Genomic DNA, 24,862 nt, shown 5'->3' with positions numbered 1-24,862 from the left:
CATAACCACTCACCCTTAAGTGTGGGCTGTGCATAGCAATTTCGCTGCAAAGAGTGCACCACGCAAACAGGTGCAAGATAAGTGTACAGAGGAGACGCCTGGCCAACACAACCTCAGCCAGGTGGTCAGGGCCAGTGTGACAGTGACAAGTTACGGTGACTGCAGGCACCCTTGACACAATAGGCTGAGACCGGCTCTCTGCCTCGTGATCTCCCTCCGAAAAACCCATCACCTTTGTCTAATTGGGAGAAACACTAGACAGACCCCATTTGAAGGACATTCTTTAAAATACCTGACCACTCTTCAACTGTCCAGGTCACCAAAACCAAAGAAAAGGAGAGCCTGAAACACTGTCACAAACAAAAGGAGCCTAAGTAGACATAACAACAGTGTTGTGGAGTGTCCTGGACAGGATCCTGGCTCAGGAAAAGGACCCTGGGTAAAATTGTGGAAATCTAAACAAAATATGGATTTGGGTTAGTAGTAATTATCAGTACTGGTTCATTCATGGTACACTGACAAGTGTATCACACTAATGTGTTACTCAAGTAAATTTTGGGGGGCGGGGGGCATACAGGAACTCTCTGTATTATCTTTGTAATTTTTCTGTAAAACTATTCTAAAATAAAAAAAGTTTTCTTTTAAAAAAGTATTTTTTAGAAAAGGATAACAATCCATAACCCCACTCCCCTCCCTCCCAGAAACAAGTGGAGCGTTGTGTTGGTATTGGTGCAGGGAAAGAGGCACCCTTATCCCCTGCTGGTGGAGCTGTGAATAGGGCAGACGCCCTGGAAGACGCTAGTCTGTATCCATTCAGTGCTACAGCGATGGTAGCTCCCCACACATAGACAGGAGACGTGTAAACACGTGCTCATCACACAGGTCCATGGTTCAATACCTGAAATCCCATACGCGAGCTGAATTTCAGAATTTATAACATTTTTTTAGAAAGGTAATTTGATGCTTACAGTACATTAGATATTAGACCTCATCAGGATCTGGGGTAGCAACATGAAATCAAACTTGTTAATGTGCTGAAATATATGACTATTCACATCAAGTTGGTTGAAGAGTGTAAGTATCCTATTTATGGGGAAAAAAAAAAAAGAGAGAAGTGTTAGTCGCTCAGTTGTGTCTGACTCTGCAACCCCATGGACTATAGCCCGCCAGCCTCCTCTGTCCATGGAATTCTCCAGGCAGGAATACTGGAGTGGGTTGCCATTTCCCTCTCCAGGGGATCTTCCCATCCCAAGGATAGAACCTGAATCTCCTGCATTGCAGGCAAATTCTTTACCATCTGAGCCACCAGGGAAGCCTATTTATAAAGAGTATAAATAGATACATCATGTCTGATCAGTCTTTGCTATGAAATGAGTTTGTCCCAAACTTACAAAAGAAAAAAACAAACACACTAGGTTTTCAGAGTTCTGGGGGTTCTGAAATTCCACATAAGTGACTGTGGACTTATAGCAGAAAAAATAATTGAGGACAATGTGATTGCCCACTAGCAGGGGAATGGATAAAAAAACATCCTGTTCATTCACACAATGGAAAGCTGTGTTGCAGTTAAAATGATTGGACTAGATCTCCATGTATCGTCATGAATAAATCGAAAAAATGTATGCTGCATAAAAAAAAAAACCTTATTGTAAGAGGATAGGTCACGTATGGTATCAATTAAGGAAAATTTTAAATGTGAACAAATATGTTGTTCACATATATGGAACTAAAGTTTTAAAACTTGCATGAGGAGGACACATGTCAAATTCAAGAGATGGACTTGGACCAGGTCACACCCAAGCCATCACGTGGCACCTCTATCACAATCAGTGTCCTTATGGGTGAGATCTGGTGGCTAGAGGATGACCGATGGTGGACGGTCCTGTGGAGACAGCCTCTCTCAGGGCCTGGGGGAAGGATAGGTCAAAGGACCCCCAGGAGGAGCCTTCGTGGCCCCTCAGGTCATGGCTGATGAGCTTGGACAGGGTCTCTGGCCCCATCAGAACTTCTGCCTGTTCTCTGATGGAGAGCTCTCGAGGCCTCCTACACTCTTGGCAGGATGTTCAAAGCTGTAGTTGACGTAGACACCATAATCAGTGCTCATCGGGGTGGGGTGCTTTGAGCAAGAGGTCTCCTTGGCCGCAGCTGCCTCCTCCTCCTGCTTCTGCTGCTGCACCAGAGCTGGGTTGACATCAGGCCCTGCAGAGGGACAGACACGAGCAACACGGTCAGGGAGGCGGCATGCTGGGTGCGGGATGCAGGCATGTGTTGGAGCCTCAAATGGAAATTCTAGAGAGGGAGAGCTAAGTCCTAAGCCCCCCACCTCCCATCACTGCCCTTCACCCCAGCCCTCACTTCACCATACCCTCCAAAAGCTGGTAACTGTCAGTTGCCACCCACGCCCAGCCCCTGGTCCCCCCTGCCTTCCAGTGCAGGTCCCTGCTGTCTGGGGGTCTGGCAGGGGAAGCCCCAAGCCACCCATAGCCAGTGACTCCCTCCCCCTCCTCTCTTCCTTGGACACGCTGTGCAAGCATTCCTTGCTGAGAGAAGCCATTCCTCACTGTCATCAGATTCAGGTCAGAGAGGGGACCCGGATCCCTGCGCCTGCCACTCGCCTCTCTGTCAGGATCCCAGCCACTCTCCAGGGGGTGGGCCACTCAGAATCTCCAAGGGGTGGCCATGACCTATGGGACCTGTGGCTCCTCAGCCAGGTAGCCTCTGGGGAGGTCCCCAACAACCACATTCTCCTCTTCCAAAGGGGGTCAGGAAGTTTCTACAAGACTGGGGTGCCTTGCATAGGGGTGCCGGTGCTGTGTGGCCTCCAAATACACTGCATGTGACCAGCTCTATTACTGGGATGGAGGGGTCTCAGGTTCCTCATCTGTGAAATGGGGATGAAAACATCACCTACCTCCAGGGATGATAAGAGAATTAATATATATTTATTAGCACACAAACACACTCTTCTATTAATATAAATGTTTCATCTAAAATTACCATTATTATTAGTCCTGGTGTCAGGGAACAGTGCAAAATTGAACTCTCAGCTTGCCCACCCTATGGGGGAATGCTCCATCCAGGGGTCCTGTTTAAATCTCTGTGGAGGGATGGGGTGTGTAAATAACTGTGCTCAGTAGGGACTTTTATACTGGTCCACTGGTTGGGAGTCAGCCTGCTAATGCTGGGGACACAGGTTTGACCCCTGGTCCAGGAACTAAGATCCCACATGTCTCGGGGTAACTAAGCTCATGCACCACAACCACTGAAGCCCATGTACTCTAGAGCCTGTGCTCCACAACAAGAGAAGACCACGCACCACAACTAGAGAGTAACCCCTGCTCGCTGCACCTAGAGAAAGCCCAGAGCAGCCAATAAATAATTCTTTAAAAAAGAATAATTGTGTTCTACAGTAAGCTCCAGGAGTTGGTGATGGACAGGGAAGCCCGGCATGCTGCAGTCCATGGGGTTGCAAAGAATCAGACTTGATTGAGCTGAACTGAACTGAATGCTCCACAGTGAGGAAACAAAAATGTACATGTTGCTAGTAGGAGTTTAAATGGTAAAACTTCTTGGAGGGTGTTAACAGTTGGAATGAACAATCAGTATTCATGGACTGAACTTTCTCTAGGATATATTGGAGAATGAGGTCAAGGATTCAGCCACAAAGGATAATCATTGCAGCACTGACAATAACATGCAAAGTCAGAAATAGTCTAGTTCTAGCTCTATTTCAGTTACTCAGTAGTGTCCGACTCTTTGTGACCCCATGGACTGCAACACGCCAGGCTTCCCTGTCCATCACCAACTCCCGGAGTTTGCTCAAAGTCATGTCCATCACGTCGGTGATGCCAGAAACAGTCTACTGTCCAGCAACTGGGGGCTGGCTAAATGGACTGTGGCCAATCCATACAAAAGGATATGTTTTTCAACTGCAAGTTGTCACCCATGAATGACTCATGAAATCAATTTCTCAGATAACACTGGAATTTTTAAAAAAATCAATGATAGAATAGAACAGAAAATACCTGAAGCTTCTTAGGCAGTGTTATTTTGTGAAAGGCCTGTTCTACTCTGCATGTCCATGTCCATACCTGTACATATCACCTCTCAATGTGAAAATCTATTTTTTGCTCAAGTCTTGATCAAAAGTTCAATGGCATGCAGCAGAGAACCATATGGCCACTGAATGTGTTTGAAACGCACATCTGACCCAAAAAAGATGCTTTCATATGCTAAACGAAAAACTGTAGCTTCCAAACCAGGAGGAACGGTGTGCCCACAATTTGGGGCAGTACCTGTTCCAGGTGAGGGGGTGCTGTGAGTGTTCCTGGCATTTTGCCTGTGGCTTGGAATCTTGTGGGAGGGGCCTGGCACTCACCCAGGTAGCTGAGGATGACGGGCAGGAAGACCAGGCCATGCAGCAGGCCCAGCACAGTGATGAGGAGGTTGAGACGGAAGAAAAAGATCTGGATGAGCTGCGCCTTGGCCAGGCCCAGGATAAGGATGCCAGGCAGGTTGGTCATGGCTACTCCTGCAAACACCTGGGGGTCACAAGCAGGTGTCAGACTGGGCACAGGGTGGCTGGCCAAGGACCATACAAGGCAGCCTATCACTCACCGCACTGCCCATGGAGATGGTGGCCTCCTTAGCCCTCTCCAGCCGGGTGGGCTTGGTGCTGATGGCAAAGGAGCGGGTGATATGGGACACAAACTCCACAGAGATGCCCACCGCCTGAGGGAAGAAAGGGGGCTTCAGCCACCCAAGGGCAGGGGCAGGGGCCTTCACCCAGGCCAGCAGGCAGCACCTAGACTCTAGAAAGAATTGGGAGCCTCGTTTCCCACACTAGAGCCCTGACACTCCAGCTGGCGGGTTACCGTGACCAGGTTGATGAGGGACACAGCATTGTAGCTGATGTCCCAGAGCATCATGAAGCCCACAGTGTCCACCAGGATCATGATGATAGAGAAGAGGTTGAGGAGGCCAGAGCGGACGTCCATGCCCAGCAGGAAGCAGCAGACGACAAAGGTGGGCACCAGGCAGATGGTGAGCATAAAGAGCCCCTCGGGGACTATGGTCAGGTACTGCTCATAGAACACGTTGGTGACCCTGTGGGGCACAGAGCACAGTCACTGCTCCGCAGCTTCCTGTGCCCACTTCGGGATGAACACTGGGCCCAGGTGCAGTTGAAGCCCCTCTGCTGGAGCCCACCCCCACCTCGCGGCCACCCTTGCCAACCCAGCACCCTCACCCGCACCCCCCTCTGGAGCACATGCACTCACGAGTAAGGGAAGACCTCAAAATCTGGGTCGGTGCCTGGCACCTTCCGCAGGTCAGCAGTGATGTTGGCTGCCAGTGCCCGAGTTGCCCGCAGAGCCTCCGTGAAATCCTGCGAGTTCTTCAGCGGCTTGTTGTAGGCCATGAACCGCGAGGCTGTGAAAGCCAGAGCCTGCATCAGATACCCTCAGAACCCCCAAGAGGCAGTGCTCAGCTGAGTTCAGGGCTCCGCTGCCACCATTTGGGAACTCTTAATACATGTTGAGCAAAGGGCCCTGCATTTCGGTTTTCCCCCAGCCCTGCAAGCTCTGTAGCTGGTCCTACTGCTGTGCCAGACTCAAGTCCTGGCCCTGCCTCTGATGGATGAAACTTAAAGAGTTCTCCTGAGGGACTTCACTGGTGGGCCAGTGGCTAAGACTCCAGGCTCCCAGTGCAGGGGGCCTGGGTTCGATTCCTAACTGGGGAACTAGATCCCACATGCCACAACTAAGAGCTTGCATGCCATAACTAAGACCCAATGCAGCCAAATAAATAAATATATTTTTTAAAGAAAGAGAGAGATCTCCTGGATGAACCCAAACACTGCTCTGTCTGGTTTCAAAACATGCACTGGATTCTTAACATTAATTTCATTATTTTTCCAATGCACATTTTCCTATAAGAAAGGACCAGAAAGGGAGACAAAAAATACAACAGTTGACTTAACAGAGCTGTGGGTTGGGGGACCCCCTGGGTAAGTAGAATAGTCATTCATTGAACCGGCTGCCCACTGCCCACATCTGGGTGTGACTTGCACCTGAGAGAAGGGGAAGTAGGTGGCCCCCAAGTGCAGCATCAGCCACTGAGAATTCCATGAATGTCACACTGACTATGAATTTAGGGGATGGGGAGAAGGAAGCAGGCAGACACGGGGTGGAGTCCGAGGACGTGAAACTGGGTGACATGACTTCTGAAGACAGGACCAGGACAGTTAGAAGTCCCCCAGAAAGGAAGAAGGAGGGAAGGTTCAAGATGGAGAATCTGTCTCCTGGGACTCTTGGGGCCCCCGGGGCAGCTGACCCTGGTCTTCCCCTCCAGTCAAGGCCAGACTTACCTAAAATCTGGCCATCTGAGCTCATATTCACTGAGGTGCTGTATGCTGCCAGGCCACTGCAGGAGGAGGACCAGAACAGATTAGCCAAGGATCTGTCCCCTCTGTGAGCTTGGCCTATGGCTACCCCGAGAGGCCCCGCACTGCCTCCTGCCCCCTGTGACCCTGCCATGGGCACCCACACAGCTGTCCTCCTCAGTGCCCCCCACCACCGCCCACTGCCTACCCTTTGGGACATTTGATGTTGGGCTCGTCACTCAGAAACCATGGAAGATATCTGTGGAACTGCTCCACGGATGGCCGGGCAGAGCCCGATGTGGGGCTCACACAAGTCTTCAAGCAAGCCAGGGAGTCTACAAAGAGAGTAGGGGGCTCTAGGCAGCAGCAACCCCCCAAGGCCAGGCAGACGATGCCCTGCCCCACCTTGTGCTCCTTTCCCATCAGGATCCCCATGCACTCCCACTGCTGTAACAAGCATGGTTACTGTGGAGAGATATGTGTTTGCCTCTACAGATGGGAGGAGTGCCCCTCTCATATATGGAAACTGCTGGTACCTTCAAGCAGGGGAGGAAGCAAAGTTCAGGGCAGAGAAACAGCCTCCACGGGGCCTCCCCACTCCACCTACAAGCGCAGCTGCTGAGGCAGGATCATGCACCAACCTCAACTCTCACTCGACTCACATGGCACTTGAGCACCAGTCTGCTCAGTGGGTATGGGCACAACTCAACAGGGCCAGGAGGGTGCGATTGCCTGGTAATCCAGCTGGACATCTACATATATAGGTGTAGCACCCCAACCTTAGCTCCTAGACAGGGCCCCTGCCCCAAACTGACCCGGTAGGAGGGCAGGAAGGGGTAAGAGATCCTCCACTGGTCCTGTCCTTTCTCTAGTCTCAATTTCCCCAGGCTATGGTGGGCCCTGAACTCCCAGAGGCCCCATACTCACTGACAGTCGAGGGGCAGAACTCATCTTTATTGGGACCAGAGATATAAAGGCGGCAGCAGGAAGATGAAGTCAGCCAGTCAATGAAGTCGTCCACCCAGGAGGAGGCAGGGATGGCCAGGTAAGACCTGAATGTCAGGGAAGAGGAAGTCAGGGGACAGGACCAGATAGGCAAGCTGTTGTGGGTCCTTCCTACAGTCCAACCTCCACGCTGGCTCCCCTCAGGCGCATAGCAGCAGGTGGGCAGCAGGGCAGGAGGGAGAGAGACACACAGAGGTGGGCTGGGACACTCACATATCAGGGAAGTCGGTGGCGTACTGGATCTTCTGGGTTAAGGAGAAGTTGTTGCAGCCTGCACTGGAGCAGATGGCATTCATTCCTTCCTCACTGGAGAAGTTGTAGCCCCCAGTGGTAACAAAATAGACTGGGGCCCCCACCTCAAAGTAGCGGTTCATAAAGAGGAAATAGTCGATCAGGTATGAGTCCTGCAATGGAAGACAGTCAGTGAGCCCATGGCCAGACACACCTCCAGCATACACTCAAGAGATACACACACAGTGATACACACAGAGGTACAGGCTCACAGAGTCATGTGTACAGTTCCACTACAGACGTACATGGTCATAAGTATACCCACAGAGGCACACACACACTCCAAGATACACCTATCTAGGTATAATCACAAGTACCTACACAGAACACACTCAACGGAGGTACAAGCACAGGGCATCACATACCCCCCTGCGTGAACACGCTCTCTGACACACACATACGAACACATACACATAGTTTTACCCCTTCCTATCATCCCCTGTTTGGCACAGCCACAGTCTAGCAAGTTAGCCTATGACCACAGCCCACATGGATGCACATATATAAACACCCTCGTGCACACCCTCAAGGCTGTATGCCAGGCATCTTCATGGCTCATTCCCTTCTCCTGCAACATAAAACTTCAAAGTGACATCAGGAATGATGGTGGAGTAGGAAGTACCAGGATTCACCTCCCCATCTAGATAATAACTGCACTGGCAGAATCTGCCTGATATAACTATTTTGGCACTCTGGGGTCTATTGAGGGCTTCAAGTTTCCAGAGAAAGTTCTGGATGGTAGATTGTGGTTAATTTGATCTACTTCAGCTCTTAGTATGGTACTAGCTAGTCATCATTTATCCTCCCGGACCTGTGGCAGGCAGCCATGAATGCATTCCAGGAACAGTCTGCACACAGCTTGCAGACCTACCTCTTAAATATCAAGGATCTGTGTTCTCATCACTCATTGCTGCTTCTAATCTCAGTAGAGCAGAAACAAAGTCAGGTGCCATTAGAACCTTCACCTCAAACTGAAGTGACTGCCAAGATATTTAAAGATTATCTTTACTTGCCCAAGATATTAAAGGGCAAGTGCTAAATTTGTCTTCCCCCTTCATATTTCCCTTTATCTCCTTTTGAGAGCCAGACGTTTAAGAAACATGACACTCAAAAGCAACCACAAATACAAGGAAAAGTAGATAGTCACTGCACATGCCCAGGGAAAAGCGGAGACTCAGAAAAGATCTGTAAAGACTTTACATCTCAAGCTGATCTCCAGGACAGAGACATCCGCAACAATTAACTTTTTAAAATAAATGAATAAATAAGCAAATTCTGGGGATGGGAGAGAATCTAATTTCTGGAGTTATTTTGGACTCAAATGTCCATTTTTCAAAAATAACAACAAAATCATAAAGCATGCAATGACTCAGAAAGATATGGCCGATACCTGGGGACAAAAATTAATCAACACTATCCTTGAGAAAGACCAGACAATGGATATATTAGATAGAGACCTTAAAACAACTATCTTAGAGATACTCAAAGAGCCAAAATAACATTGTTTTCTGGACACAGTCAAGAAAACAATGTACGAACAAAATGGAGGGACTTCCCTGGTGATCTAGTGGTTAAGAATCTGCCTTCCAATGCAGGGGACACAGGTTCAGTCCCTGGTCAGGGAACTAAGATTCCACATGCCTTAGGGAAACTAAGCCTGTGCACCACAATGAAGACCCAGCACAGCCAAAACACACACAACACACACACAATGGAATGATCAATAAAGAGAAAATATAAAACAGAACCAAAAAGAAGTTCTGGAGCTGAAATGTACAATAAATAAAGAAATAACTAGAGGGATTCAAAAACATATTTGAGCAGTCAGAAGAAGAATGGCCACACATGAAGACAGGACAATTGAAATTATCAAATGAAGAACAGAAAGAAAAAAGAATAAGGAAAGTGAACAGAGACTAAGGGATCATGCAGCATCATCAAGCAGAACAACACACACATCATAAGAATCCCAGAAAGAAAAGAGAGAGAAAGAGGAAAAGAGATTATTTGAAGAAACAATGGCCAAGATTTCATAAATTTGATAAAAGATATGAGTATAAAAATCCATAGAACTTTAGCAAACTCTTAGTAGGAAAACTCAAAGAGACCCAGAACCAAGGCACATTACAATTCAAGTGTTGAACGATAAGGACAAAAAGAGAATTCTGAAAGCAACAAGAAAGAAGAGGCTTTTATATATAAAGATTATAAGCATAGTTCCTATCAGAAAACTTGGAGGCCAGAAGGCAGTGGATTTGTATATTTAAAGTACTTAAGTGGGAAAAAACTCTCAACCAGGAGCCCTATTTTTGGCAAAACTGTCCTTCAAAAATGAGGGGAAAAATTAAAGCATTAAAAATTAAAATAACTACAGAAGTCTGTTGCCAGAAGACCTGTCCTGCAAGAAGCTATAAAATGAGTCCTTCAAGTTAAAGTGAAATGATGCTAAAGCATAACTCAAAGTCATGTAATTAAATAAAGATCACTGGTAAAAGTAAATACATGGGAAATTATAAAAGCTAGTTTTATTATAACTTTGGTTTGCAGTTCCATTTTTTTATTTCTACATATCTTAAGAGATTGATACATTAAAAAAGTATTATTCTGTGTTTTTGAATACGCAATGTATAAAGATGTGATTTTATGATAGCAATAACTGAAAGGAAATGGAAAGGCGCAGTAAAGGAACGGATTTTTTGTAAGCAATCCATGTTAACCTAGGATAAATTCAACACACTGTAGGATATTTAACATAATTTCCCTGGTAACCACAAAAGAAATAGTCATATAACATACCCAAAAGGAAATGCAAAAAGAATTTAAACGTTTCACTGTCAACTAAACACAAAAGAAGATGGAAATGCAGGAAATGAAAAACAAGCTATAAAGTGCATAGAAAACAAACAGCACAATAGCAAGTCTCTCCTCATCAGTAATTGCTTTACATGTAAATAGACTACTCTCTGATAAGAAGTCAGAAGTGGACAGAATGGGTTAGAGAAATAGGATCCAACAATATGATGTCTATAAGAGTCAGTTGAGATACAGAGACATCCACAGGTTGAAAGTGAAAGTATAGAAAAAGATATGCCATGCAAATAGTAGACAGTTTGCAAAGATTGCAAAGATATTCCATGCAATAGTAGGCTATCCCACTGCCAGGTAAAATAGGCTTTAAATCAAGAAAGTTTACAAAAGACAAAGAAGAACATTATATATTATTAAAAGATTCAGTACAGCAAGGGTAAGTGTATACAAACAGTTCCACACCTAATGAGTGACCATCAAAATCTATGAAGCGAAACTTGACAGAACTGAAGGGAGAAATAGTAAGTTCTACAATGAGTTCAGTACTCCACATCAGTAATGGGTAGGACACCCAGACAGAACACAAGTCAGGAAATGGAGGACTTGAACAACGCTAAACCAACTAAATCTAGCAAGCTTATACAGAAACTCTGCCCAACAACAACAAAATGCAGATTCCTCTCAAATACACATGGGACATTCTGCAAGATAAACTAGGTATTTGGCCACATATTAAATCTCAACATTTAAAAAGATAGATGTCATATTATGTATACACCCTGACCATGACTGCATGGTTAGAAATCATCAACAGAAGGAAAATTGAAAAATTCACAAAGTCATAGAAATTATACATCCCAGCAATGATTTATCTTGAATATGACACCAAAGGCACAGTTAACAACAACAACAAAAATAGACAAATTGGACTTCATGAAGATTAAAAACTTAAGTACATCAAAAGATACTACCAATAGAGTAAAAAAGCAACCAACAGAAATGAAGAAAATATTCACAATTCACATATCTGATATCTAATATTAATTAATCAGATATTAATCCCACATATCTGATAAGGGATTGATTATCCAAGATATCTAAAGAACTCTTTAAACTTAACAACAACAAAATCCAGCCCAATTCAAAAATAGACATTTCTCCAAAGGAAATATACAAATGGCCAATAAGTAAATGCTTAACATCACTAATCATTAGGGAAACACAAATAAGCCACAATGAGATACCACTTCATATCTATTATGATGGCTGTTGTCAAAAAACAAACAAACAAAACTCAGAAAATAAGTGTTGGTGAAGACATGGAGAAATTGGAACCCTGTGCACTGTTGGTAGGAATGTAAAATGGTACAGCTATATAGAAATCAGTATGAAGGTTCCTCAAAAAATTAAAAATAGAATTGCCATATGATTTAACAATTCCACTTCTGGGTATATACCCAAAATAATTAAAAGTAGGGTTTCAAAGAGATATTTGTAAACCCATGTGCATAGCAGCATTATTTCACAATAGCCAAAACATGGAAGCAACCCATATCCATCAACAGAAAAATGGTTAAGCAAAATGTGATATATATGCATTCATACATACAGGAATATCATTCAGCCTTAAAAAGGGAGGAAATTCTGATACATGCTACAACATGATCAAACCCTGAGGACATCATGCTAAATGAAATAAGCCCATCACAAAAGGACAAATGGATGATTCCACATATGTAAGGGACCTGGAATAGACAAATGCAGAGACACAAAGGAGAATGGGGCAGGGGGTGTGCCAGGGACTGGGTGAGGAGGAATGGGGAGTTAGCGTTTAATAGCGACAGAGTCTCAGCTTTGCAGGATGAAAGAGCTATGGAGATGGATGATGGTGAGGATTGTACAACGTCCTTAATGCCACTTAAAAAATGGTTAAAATGGCAAATTTTATGTTATATTTTACCAGAAAAAAAATTGAAAGAAATACATTTTATATAGTCATAAGAAACAAATCTCCCCCAAAGGAAAATAAACAAAGAGCATAGACAAAACCTCAGCTGGGGGACTTCCCTGGTGGTCCAGTGGCTAAGACTCCCCGCTCCCAGTGCACGAGGCCTGGTTTGATCTCTGGTCAGGGAACTAGATCCCACACGCCACAACTAAAGATTTCACATGCCAGGACTAAAGGTTCCGAGCATGCCAACTAAGAGCCAATGCAACCAGAAAAAAAAAATCCCTCAGCTGGTCTTACAGCCCAGTACCACCTTCCTTCTCACTGGTTTGGCCTACCAGGCCACTAATATGGGACCCTCTTCTCTTCAGCCGTGTGAGCAGTCCCCAGGGCCACCGTGAGTGGCAAAGTCATTCTGGACCCTTGCTGGCTTTGCAGCCTCTTCTTGCTCCCTATGGTGGCTCGAAGGTGCCATCCTGCCTGTCTGCTCTGCTCCCGCCTCATCTTGCTTCCAAGACCAGCACCACCAGAAGATGGCTACCAGGCCACTGAATCCAAGATTCCTGCCCACGCCCAGACCCCCATTGCCACCCCTACAGTGGCCCTGGATGTCCAAGCCCTCATGATGCTCTCTCTCCCCTAGAGCACAGGTATGCACACTTGCTTCCCCCAGCCACCAGCCCAGCTCTGGTTGCATGTCCAGACAAACCTCAGGTCCCTGGCCTCTTTGATGTATGATTCCTGTCAACCTCATATGCTTGCTGGTCCTGGTCAGCACATTTCCCCACCCCGTCACCTACAGCGCCTCCAGCTCTCGGCCTTACTGCCTCTCCTTCCCACACCTACAGTCAGCCCTGCACACAGTAAATGAGCCTTGGTGCGCCCCAACCGCCCATGGGTCAGTGCTGTGACCCTTGCCTCCTTCCTCTGAAAATCCCACTCATGCTCAGACACCCCTCAAGCCTCTCTTCCATCCAGAACCCTCAAGACCATCCAGGTCTTTTCTTCCCCAGAGCCCCCAACCCTCCCTGTCTTTCCGAGGATAGTCCAGGGATATTTGCTGCTGCAAAACCCAGGCCTGAGGACAGAGAGGCAGGCACTAGGCACTAGGCACTGTGCATCTGGCACTAGGCAGGCATTCACTGAGGTGTTGGTCATTCTGCCTGGACGATCGGCTCCCACAGCCAGTCACTCGGCTGCCTGGTCGTCTCCCTCTGGTGGCCTGGGGCTGGAACCGAACTCAGGCACTTTCCATGCAGAATATGGCTTCTCTTCCTAACTCCGCATGATGAATGGTCCCCCACCCCTACCACACCCCTGGTTCAGGCCAACCCATCCACTCTGTGCTGCTGACTGCCCTCACAGCCTTGGGGACTGAGGAGAGGGGAGGGAGGGCACCCACCTTGGGCACAGCCAGCTGCTGGTCCAGCCCCACATTAATGTAGCACATGAAATAGAGGCTCGCTGCGAACAGGGCCAGGAAGAGCAGCACCTGGGAAGAGAAGCGTCACTTGAAAGCCTCCCACCCAGCAACTCCCCAGTCTGGGTCTGGACGGGGTCTTGTAGGAAACATTCTGGAGTTGGGCCAACTTGAATCTTAGCACCCCCATCCCCGCCCCAGCTTCAGCCCCTGGACCTGGGCAAGCTCCAGATCCCTCCGATGACCACGGGCAAGGATCAAGGCTAAGCAGACCCTCCCGCCCCAGACACTGCCAGGCACCCCCAGCCCTGGGTGGCATAAGGTCCCCCTGCTTCCCCTCTCGCCCACTCACCACGACCACGCGGGTGAGCCAATGCAACAGGAATGGGACGTAGAACTTGCGGAAGAATCGGAGCAGGAGCCCTTCATCCTGGCTCGGCGGGGGCAGCTTCCGGGCTGTCTTGCAACAGCAGATGTCCATCCGGGAGGCCTAGAAGGAGGAAGGCACTCAAGATGACCCCAAAACAGACCCTGGGGACCACTTCCCTCCCGTGGAGTGGGAGAGTCACCTTCCACATGTGGACTGTGCCAGCACCGCATGAAGGGGACATGTCAGTGTGCTCTTTTCTTTATCTTCATTTTCGGCCTTGATAAAATACCTTTGAACTTTGCACCATCACCGAAACAAGAGCTCCCTCCCTGTCAATCTCTCATTTATACTTTATTTCACGACCTCAGGTACTTTTAGCAGGTTTGATCATATTCCCCCAAATGACCAAAACAAAGTTAATTTTCCACGGGACATCAGGGACTTTGTGGCCTAAACATTCCAGCACGCTGTTCCCACACTCTGTCCCCATGCTCTGAGCCTTCTGTGCAAAGTGGAGCCACTCCATCCCCGGCCAAGATGGGGACCAAGGGTGAGTCCCTGGGCCTTGTCTCCACCCCTACCTCTTGCCTCCTGCTGTCGAGGGAGAGCAGGGCCACAAAGGCTGACATCTGTAGCAGGAAGTCAAGAAGCACTGCAAAGCCGGAGGTCAGGGCAAAAGTCCGTACAGCTGGCATGGGGGTCAGGGCTCCTGGGGGATGGGGAGGGGGGTCAAGAGTGAATCTCAGGGCCTGGCACCTGCTCAGATGGGAATAGAGGGAAAGGGGGCTGCCAGCCTAAGAACTCCCAGTGCCTGGTGGGGAGGGGTTGCTCGGGCTCACCTAAGAAGAAGCAGATGGCCTCAGAGAGGCTGCAGAGAAGCATGCTGGGGGCCACTCTGCCCAGGGCTCGGCCGATGTGGGCCTCCCGTTCTTCCCCAGGCCTCCGAGGCAGCCTCTGCATGTGGATGGCAGAGACAGGGTCAAGATCTGACCAAGGGCTCTGTCCCTCACAGGCCAGCTGGGAGCTGCCACATGCCCTCACTCCCCAAGGCATGGGCATTGCCTGGAGATGCAGCCAGGCCTGAGGAACTACCCCCACATTCCCCAGTGGGGACAGTGGGGCAGTGACACTCTGCCGTGCCACATCTTCCACTTCTCAGGGTCTGGCCCAGAGAAATGCATAGTGTATTTTGGGATGTCCATAGCATCCTTCCTCTGACTCATCACTAGAACTCTAAATGTTCATTAACAAGAGAGGCTAAAGATTCTACTTGTCTTTCTGTGGAATGCTATCTAGCACTACAAAGACAGAGGTGGCTCTATGTAGAACAGAGACGAACAAACATGACTCCATATTGAACCTCTAACTTTGGGCTCTGTTGCCTGTGCTTAGTCTTGCTGTCTCTGGATCTTTTGTAAAAGGATGTTGCCCAGAGCCTGGAATATACATGACAGCCCATTGCCAAGGCTCTGACCTTTAAAGGTATAACACTTATCCATTCATATAGAGATTAAAAGGGTGCAGAACAGAATCTAACATTTGCCTTGTTGGAGGGGTTTAGGACCTACTTTGACAGCTGCAAGAATAAAAGATTCTGGCACCAAAAGGTTTGCAACACCCAGCCACACCACTTCCCCTTTTAGTATAAAAGAAGTCTAAATTCTAACTCAGGTAAGGTGGTTCTTTGGGACACTACTCCACCATCTTCTCAGTCTGCTGACCTTTCAAATAAAGTCACTATTCCTTTCCCCAGCACCTCATCTCTCAATTTATTGGACTGTCATGCAGTGAGCAGTATGAGCTTGGGCTCAGTAACAAATGTGCTGTGTGACACTCTTGCCAGACACAGTGTGGGGCTAACTGAGAGCAAGTTCAGGAGACATGTGATGTACAAATGCATTTATGTGAAAGATAAACACAGAGCACTGTTTTCTACAGGAATTGTACACATGGACATCAGTGCTTAGGAAGAGGCTGAAATAAACCCAGCAAACCCATGGGGCCATGCCTGGGCGTGTAGGGGCAGCTGAAGGTGTGCAGAACTCCTGTCCTCTTACCTGGTACTCAAGAACGAAGATGAAGATGTTGTCGGCCCCCACGGCAAGCACCAGGAAGGGCACCACTTGAAGGATCACCAGTGAGGAAGGGACACCCAGGTAGGAGAAGAAGCCCATAGAGGCCACGACTGCTCCCAGCACCACGGCCACCCCGCCCAGGCCCAGCGTGGCCTTGGAGTCCACCTGCAATGGGACCAGGCTCAGCCTCCTGGCTGCAGGGCTGCCCGATGTGCCCCAACCCTCGTTAGAGGAGAGCTGCATGCTCTGAGCTTCTGCACTTTGGCCACTCTGCAGCGCCGTCCTCCCGAGAGCAGGCCCTGTGAGCCTGACCACTTCTTCCTCGAGCATGCATTGTAAGACTATGTAAATACCAACTTTGCATTTTCACAAGTCGAGGGAGTGTTGTCATGAGCAGAGTGAAAACTCGCATGGCCTTTCGAAACAGAACACTTCAAGAAGCATCACCCCTTGGAAGAGCCACCCTGGGTATGTCCACTTTGCTGTTTTGAAGTGCTCTAGAAAGTAGGTTGGGAAAGTTCTAGGCACCCTGATGGTGGGCCAGCTCACCCTCACAGCTCCCCTCTCACTTCTCACCGGTACCCGACGCCAGCTGGAGTAGCTGCCCAGGGCCAGGGAGATGTACAGGAAGATGACAAGGTAGCTAACAGCAAAGATGGGCAGGTCCTCGGCCGTGGTGCTGTTGATCTCATCCTCCAGGGAACGCTGTGGACACACACCCGACCAGACCCCCTGACCCAAGAGCTCAGCCAGAGGGCACCGTGTATGTGAGCCCCTGTGAACTCTGACGTGGCTCACAAACAGCTGTAGCATCACCCCATCCTCCTGGGCAGGCACCCGTTAGCTCAGGGTCACTCGGGAGGGGTGAGGGCAGGATGGGGATACAGGACCCCACCAAAACCACCTGAACTGTCTGCCCCAGAGCCAGAGACCCTGCAGCCCCTACCTCCGCCATGAATGTGACCTGGAACACACCAGCCATCCGACGCTGAAAGGCTCGCATCTCCTCCAAGAAGGCTCCCTCCCAGAGCTTAGCCTGGGCCAGCTTGGGGTCCCCAGGAGGGTAATTGTTGAGGGAGAAGGTCATGATCAGGGCCTCTGCCTCAGAATAGTCCTTTCCTGGAAAGAAAAATGCTCGGCTACCTCCAACCACACCTCTGCTTTCTTCCCCCTACTCCAGCCTCACCCCTGCTTCCCCTCCCCCAACTGCAGCCACACCCCTGCCTCTCCTCCCCCACCCTCCTCATCCAAGTCATTGTGTAATTCTACATCCTACTTCCCTCTCTCAGTCAAAGGCAAAACCTGTGGTTTCAGGCACAGAACCAGACCACCTGAGCAGGGTTGGCGGAAGATGCAATAAGTGACAGAGAAAGGATGCAGGATGGGCAGTTCTGTCGTCCCCATGAGTCCCCCACTGACCCAGCCGCTCCCAGGCAGTGAAGCCCCCATGGCCACTCCCATCCTTCTGTCTATGACTCCTGCCCCCATATGTCCACTCACTGGCCTCCTGGGGAGGTCGGAGCTTACCTTTGTAGCCCCCCACGGCGAGGAAGGGGAAGATGGGCGCCCCATAGTCAGCCATGCAGCTCAGGGCCAGGGCCGTGCCATCTTTGTAGGTGAGGGGGGCACTGGTGGGAGAGAAAAGGACCTTTCCTGACCCCACTCCAACCACCATGGCCCCTGTGCCTCACCCCAGACCCCAGCACCAGCACCTGACCCCCAATCAGAACATTTCTTGGTCCAATCCAGAGTGAACTGGGGCTCCCTGAGCAGGACCTCAAGTTCACTTTCCCTTCACCAGCCTCATGGTCCTGGCTCCACCATCATCTCCTTCCAGATTGGCAGGGGGATGAGCATCACACACACTCCCCTGGAGTGGTGGCTGGATTCTGGTACAAGCCCCTCCCTGAGTCCTAAGCACCAACAGAGACACACAGGCCTCACACTGCCCTCAGGGGTCTCTTCCCACCAGCCCAGAACCCTCCAGGCCCTGAGGTGGGAACTCCTTCTTTCCTCATTCAATGTTCCAGCCCTGTAACTGTGGTCGGGTCTCCATGCCCCTCACTGAGGCCTTTCTGTAAATGGGTCATAGGCGCCTGGACAAAGCTCTCATTTTGAGTGCGTCTGTGAGTCACCAGCTGGCAGGGAGTGCCGGTTGCTGTGTGACCTTGAGCAGTTGACCACACCCCTCTGAGCCTCAGTTTCCCTGTCTCTGAAATGGGGATAATCAGGCCACCCAAGAGTTGTGAGCATCCAAAATCAAAATAAAGGCAATTCAAGGACTGGAATGGATGAGATGGTTGGGCGGCATCATCAATTCAATGGACATGAGTTTGAGCAACTCCGGGAGATACTGAAGGACAGGAAAGCCCGGCGTGCTGCAGTCCATCAGGTCTCAAAGAGTCAGACACGACTGAGCGACTGAACAACAACAACAAGGACTGGAAACCCGGAGTCAGAGCTTCTTCCCCTGACCTGCCAGTTCCAAGGGCCAGCCCTGGGGCTGAGGCACAGACTCCGGGAAGCAGCCCACACTTGGTTTGCCTGAGGGGTGGGAGCCCTGACTCTAATCCAGAGGTATTCAGGGTGACCCAGGGTCTCAGGAGTCCTAGAGACCCTTTCAAGGTCTACAAAGTCAAAACTATTTCCATAATAACACTAAGATGCCATTCTGTTTTCAGCCTTCTTTGATCTCAAGTCTGTGGCCTACAGACAGTTCACTGACATGGCTTTAGTTTCATATTGCAGCTAACATTTAAGAAAGCATCACTTGCTGAGTTAGATGAAGTAGTAAAGAAAACCCACAATTCTCTGGAAAGGCTTTGACAACACACTTCCCTCCTCTGGCTACATGGGTGGGTGTGCGGCCAAGCATTCTCGCTGCACTTCAACCAACAGGCCAAATGCAGAACCAGATGCCAGAATCCAGCATCTTCTGCTAAGCCAGACCCCAAAGAGATTTGCAAAGATGTAAAACAATGTTACTGTGATCACTCCTGATATTTTCAGTACAGAAAACACGATTTTTTTCATAAAAATATGTTATGGGACTTCCCTGGTGGTCCAGTGGTTGAGAGTATGCCTACTGGTGTGAGGGACGCAGGTTCCATCCCTGGTCCATGAGGATCCAACATGCTGTAGAACGGCTGGGCCCATGTGTGCACCACAACTAATGAGCCTGTGAACCACAACTACTGAAGCCTGCGTGCCTTTGAGCCTGTGCTCCACAACAAGACAAACCACCGTAATGAGAAGCTTGAGCACCACAACAAAGAGCCTGTGTGCTGCAACAAGGACCCAGCACAGAAAAAAAAAAAATTAATAATTTCCTTTAAAAATATAAATAAATAAAAAATGTTATTTGTGTCAGCATATAATGGGCCTATTATAGCTATTGTTACAGAATTAATTAACTATTTTGTCATTTCTCAGTTTTACTTTCTCATGTGGTAAATGTCAGTGAATATAACCTCTACCCACACCCCAGCTCTCTGGGGTGCTTGGTCTTTTGTCAAGAGTGAAGGCACCCTGAGACCAAGCGTTTGAAGACCTCTGTCCATTCCAACCCCAGGGGCCTCAGTGCTGCTAGCCAGCCTGCTCCCTTCAAGGCTTGGTAGCTCTCAAACCTCCACTCTTGGTCCTAAGACCCATAAGCTTCACTGGCTTCCTGCTTGCACTACAGCCAGGTGGACGCAGCTGGGGACCAAGCCCCAAACAACCTGCACAGGGCACCTGGCCCAGGCCCAGGCCCAGGCCCGGGGCACCTCCTGGGCTGCCCACGGCCCTGCTGGCCTGCACCCAGGCCCAGCACAGAAGCAAAGAAGGGAAACTACAAAGCACACCAGTGAGCAGGGCCTTCAGATTGCTCTGTGACCCTTAAACCAAGAACATGCAAGGACGAGTCCAGCTACATCAGGAGCGCTACAGAAAGACCACATGGAGGCCAGGACAGTCAAGTGTGAATCAGCTATGGTGAGCGTGCACTCCACTGAGGATGCGGAACCCAAGAAGGAACTCGGAGAGACACGGCACATCACAGCCCACATGACCCGAGAGGCAGAGCACCTCGACCATACAAGATGTGTACCCGGCCTGGGCCCCACGAGGCCCACGCTGACCCCAGAACCTGGTCCCGGGAGGACTCACTTGGCGCAGTAGAGGAAGTGGTCCCTCCAGTCCACCTGGGCGGTCTGCCCTGACAGCGTCTGGTTGGCTGTGAGCAGCAGCTGAGTGCGGTTGTTCTGGAAGTACTGCAGGAGGCTGTTGACGCAGCAGTCAGACAGACTGGCGTTATGTGGGTTGAGGGGGGCGTAGCAGGTGTCCCGCAGGGAGACGTTCCGCTGCTCCTCTGGCGACCACACCTGCAGATGCCGCAGCCTCTCCTGCAATTCCAGCACCTCCAGCAGCAGATCCAAGGACAGGATCCCGCTGAAGTTCTTGGGCCCCAGCAGCAGGGAGTCATACCTATAGCTGGGCCGGTGAGGTGCCGTCATGAACACCTGGCTGGTTCGGAAGAAGGGGCCAAAATACTTGTCGTGGAACGCCTTCTCACGTCGGGCTAGGCTGTTGGGGGCTGACCACAGCTCCACGGGGTCCGTGGTCAGTTCTATAAAAGCCAGGCCCCCTGCCATGGCCACCACCACAATCACAGATACTGCCAGGATGGTCAGTGGCCATGAGGCCACCCAAGTGCCCCAGCACTGGAAGCAGCGGCTGAGGAGGGTGTGGGTGGAGAGGCTAAGCCTGTGGGCCAGGCTGATGCTTGCCTTGGGCTTGGGCGTCTTGTGCTTGCCCCTGCACCACTTGGCCAGGCGGGACCACAGGAGGAAGGCCGTGAGCAAGACAAAGAGAGAACAGAGAATGATAATGAGGACCAGGCTCCCTTCCATCCGGCCCAGGCGGAAGGTGGGGTCCAAGGCCCGGGGCTGGGCAATCACGGGGCAGGAGGCAGCACAGTCCTGGCAGGAACAGGCCGCCACACCGTCGCCCTGGGACTGATTGCAGGGCACGACCTCATCATTTAGAGGCTGTATCACGCTCCCCTCGGCCTGGCTAGGCTCCCACAGGTAGAAGGTGATGTCCAGGGGTGCCAGGCCATTGCTCGTGTCCCCCTGGAAATTGAGCCAGCGCTGGGCGTTGCAGAGGGCAGAGCCATAGACGCCACACATGGAGCCCACGGCCAGTGTGGCAGCTGCGGGGATGCGCACACGGCTGCAGGAGTTGTAGGTCTGCTCGGCGAAGCTGCGCTGGTAGAAGGCCTCGTAGGCCACCACGGCCTGGGACTGGCTGTCCCCCTGTGTGACCACTCGGGTCACATTGATGAAGAGGCTTTGGTTGGGGCTGCAGGTGTTGTGGCAGTGCAGGCTCACGAAGTTGTCAGAGCAGGCGGGACAGCGAGTGAGGAGGGCCTTGGTGATCCGCAGGCTCATGTCCAGGGCCACCAGCTGCTTGGAGGAGCAGCAGGCGTAGGTGGTGTTGGCGCCAGTGTAGAGACGGGGACAGATGCTTTGTAGGAGGACCAGGTGGTCACCTGTGATGTGGCGAGCAGGCGAGTTATCCAGGCAGGACACATTGGACAGCGAAGCCAGGCTTCCGGACAGCTCCGGGTTCTTCCCGCACTCATCGTAGAAGGCACAGTAGCCAGGCTGGTGTATGGGTGTGTAGACCTCACTCTGGGCCTGTGGAACAGGGCAGTGTCACCACGGGCCCCAGCGCTGGCCAGCACCTCTGGGTAGCTGATGGGGCAGTGGGCAGCCAGGGAGGGCGTGGGGAATGATGCCAAACAGGGCAGGTAAGGGGTGGACGTCGGGCAGCTCCACGATGCCAGGGGGTCCAGGGGAGCACTGGAGGAGATGGGATGCCCAAGTAGCACATGGGACTCTCGGCGGTGTCTAAGGATTGTGAGCGGATGGGTGAAGGCCTGGTTGACCCTGAGTGACAGGGTCCCTGAAGAAAGAGGTGACCTGACATATCTGGGAGAGAACAGGGTCAGCCAGGAGACCCCTGGACCCCTGTGTGGTCCTCCTGAGAAAAAGTGGCCCCTGGACAAGTCGAGGGGCTGACTCCCAGGGGCCATGTGGATGCAGGCCCTGTGTGCCTCGGGCATCATTGCCATAGCAGTCAGCCACCACCATGCCCAAACTGTGGACCACACCCAGAGGCCGGGGCCCCTCTTGGAGATTCTGAGCAGAGCTTCCCCTGCCTTCACCTGCTGGGAGCTGAAAACCTTCACCCACCTCCTCAGACGTGGAAATGAGCAGCAAACTTGAGAGGTAAGAACCTCGGACCTCCTCCCTGGATGCCAAATCCTCTGTGGGTGATTCTCCCCTTGAATCCACCTCATCAGCACCCCAGGACTGGATCTTCCTTTAATCTCCCACCAGTCACCTTAGGCCAGGACACCCACAGCAGACCAGCAATGGGAAGAACTTGGTCACACCCAAGCCACCTGTCCCATTCCCCATGCTTGTGTCCATCTGACCCCATGATCTGGAGACTTGAGCAGCCCAAGACCCCCGACCTGCACCCCTTCTCTAGGGTGCCTGGCATCCCTCATCTATGTAGAAATTGCCCCCGTCTGCAGACCCCTGACCCTCTCTCACATTTGCCAAGCAGCCCTTGCCCAGAGTGGACACAGGGACTGGGACTCACCGAGTGCAGGAGCAGGGCCCAGAGCAACCAGCCCTTCAGGCCAGTCTCCACCATCCCGGCACTGGGCAGGGGTCAGAGGGTAAGTGAGGCCAGGCCTTGGGGACAGCCAAGGGCCGGCTCCTGACAATGCCAGAGCCCACTTCAGCCGTACATATACTGAAACTGGGGACGGACTACAGGCCAGCTTCCCTACCAGGGACAGCATCACCTGACTGGGTTGGGGACCAATGGGGCTGAGCCCTGTGCCTCCCAGGGCTCTCAGCTAGTTAATGATTGATCACTTGTCCCTCCCACCTTTGGTCCCACCCTCTCAGATGAGCCTCTCAGGGTCTCCCCTTTACCCACTTCCCAAAGTGGCCAAGGCTGGAGGGCTGGGCCAGCCAGCGACCTGCCGAGAGTTTCCCACACAGCCTCGGCTGCAGGAGCTACCAGGCCCAGGAGAAGAGGGAGACTCAGGTGGGTCTGGACACTGGCCCTCCGAAACTCTACCGCCCCTACCAGCCACCCCAGATCCCAAGCCTCAGACCCCTACTCTCCTCAGTGCCCTCTTGGGTCCAGGCCAGCTCTGGCTAGGGCACACCCTTGCACTGTCATCCTTAGCAACTGTTGTTAATTAATATTAACAATCCGATAACAGAGGGGGCAGGGGGGAGTGGAGTGACGCAGGGACAATAGTCTCCTCCCGCGGGTAGAGGAGACGGCCCAGCTCGCTGGCGTCTGACAGCGCACAGAGACCCCAGGGCTGAGAGCCACAGCCTTGCTCTTCAGCCCTGGCCCCCTCCCTTATGTCCCTTGCCTGTGTCTGTCCCCACCCACCGTGGAGGGGGCTGAATGTTGCTGGGAGACCCAGGCGAGCAGCCCCACCCTCCATGGGCCCAGGTACTCGGCACTCACCCCTGCTCCCTCCAGATAGGGATCTCTGAAGGCTTCCTTGGGCTCACTATCACCAGAATGGGCCAGACCTTGGCCCCCATGCCAAGGCTGAGCTGATAAGGGCAGCCTATAGAGACTATCTCCCCTGTGGCCACCTGCCAGAGGCAGTTGCAGGAAGGAACCTGCTAACTCCCTGGTTTTGTGTTTGTTTCACGGAAACTGGCCTGACTCAGAGGGAGCTACCCAACACATACGGGGGAAGACAGAAGCCAAGAGGAAGGGAACCAGACGCCAAGGGGGGATGCGGGGGCAGGAGCAGACAGATCCCTAAACCTGGAATCAGCCACAGTGGAGAGGAGAGTCAATGGCCCAGGGACTGCCTGTGTGCAGTGACTTCCCTCCAGCATCTCCCTGGCCCTGCCCCCACACACCCTAACCGGCAGATGCTGAGGACTCCAGCTCACAGCTATGGGCTCTGTTCTCTTTCCCAGATGTCTTCCCTGAGAAGCAGATGCTGAGACAGGGATTCCAGTGTGAATAGTTGATTTGGAAGATGATCCCAGAGGGCAGTACCAGATAGCAGGGATGAGCCAGGACATGGAAAGAATTGACCAGGGTGCATTGAAGAGTGGGCTCTTGAGACTTCCCTGGTGGTCCAGTGGTTAAGACTCTCCACATCCATTGCAGGGGGCATAGGTTCAATCCCAAGTCAGGGAACTAAGATCCCACATGCTATGCTTTACAGTAAAAAAAAAAAAAAAGAGTAGGCTCCCATGTGGGCATCTGTGTGCCCACAGAGATCCTCTGGGAAATGGCGGGGAGACTGCCCCAGAGGGTGTGGGCTTGTCCATCATTTTCTTTGGTTGCTGGTTGAGGATGCTCCCTGCAGATTCAGTCTCAGGCCCCCCCTGCCATGTGTGGAGCCCCCAGGCACACCCCCTTGATCTAGTTTGTTCCCAGGGGGAGGCCCCTAGAGATGGAGCCCAGATGTATGGTATCTGCAGTCTTCTCTGAGACACACACAGGATGAGAGCAGTAC

General features: G+C 51.0%; 1 protein-coding gene across 1 annotated transcript; it reads right to left on the bottom strand.

Moving 5' to 3' along the window:
- Positions 1–1,285: 1,285 nt before the first annotated feature.
- Positions 1,286–23,133, bottom strand: NPC1L1 (NPC1 like intracellular cholesterol transporter 1). Its single transcript, XM_006051304.3, has 19 exons — positions 22,951–23,133; positions 20,446–21,977; positions 17,827–17,927; positions 17,246–17,418; positions 16,876–17,004; positions 16,282–16,464; positions 15,064–15,178; positions 14,806–14,933; positions 14,207–14,344; positions 13,837–13,926; positions 7,601–7,791; positions 7,310–7,434; positions 6,591–6,717; positions 6,368–6,423; positions 5,280–5,430; positions 4,875–5,106; positions 4,618–4,731; positions 4,379–4,541; positions 1,286–2,199 (listed from the first exon to the last, which is right to left on the bottom strand). The coding sequence occupies exons 1-19, from the start codon at positions 23,002–23,004 to the stop codon at positions 2,000–2,002; spliced, it is 4,002 nt and encodes a 1,333-aa protein (XP_006051366.1). The 5' UTR covers positions 23,005–23,133; the 3' UTR covers positions 1,286–1,999.
- Between the last annotated feature and the right edge of the window lie 1,729 nt (positions 23,134–24,862).

Source organism: Bubalus bubalis, chromosome 8, assembly GCF_019923935.1.
Source record: "Bubalus bubalis isolate 160015118507 breed Murrah chromosome 8, NDDB_SH_1, whole genome shotgun sequence".
Lineage (NCBI taxonomy): Eukaryota > Metazoa > Chordata > Mammalia > Artiodactyla > Bovidae > Bubalus > Bubalus bubalis.
This window is presented reverse-complemented; position numbering and strand designations above follow the sequence as displayed.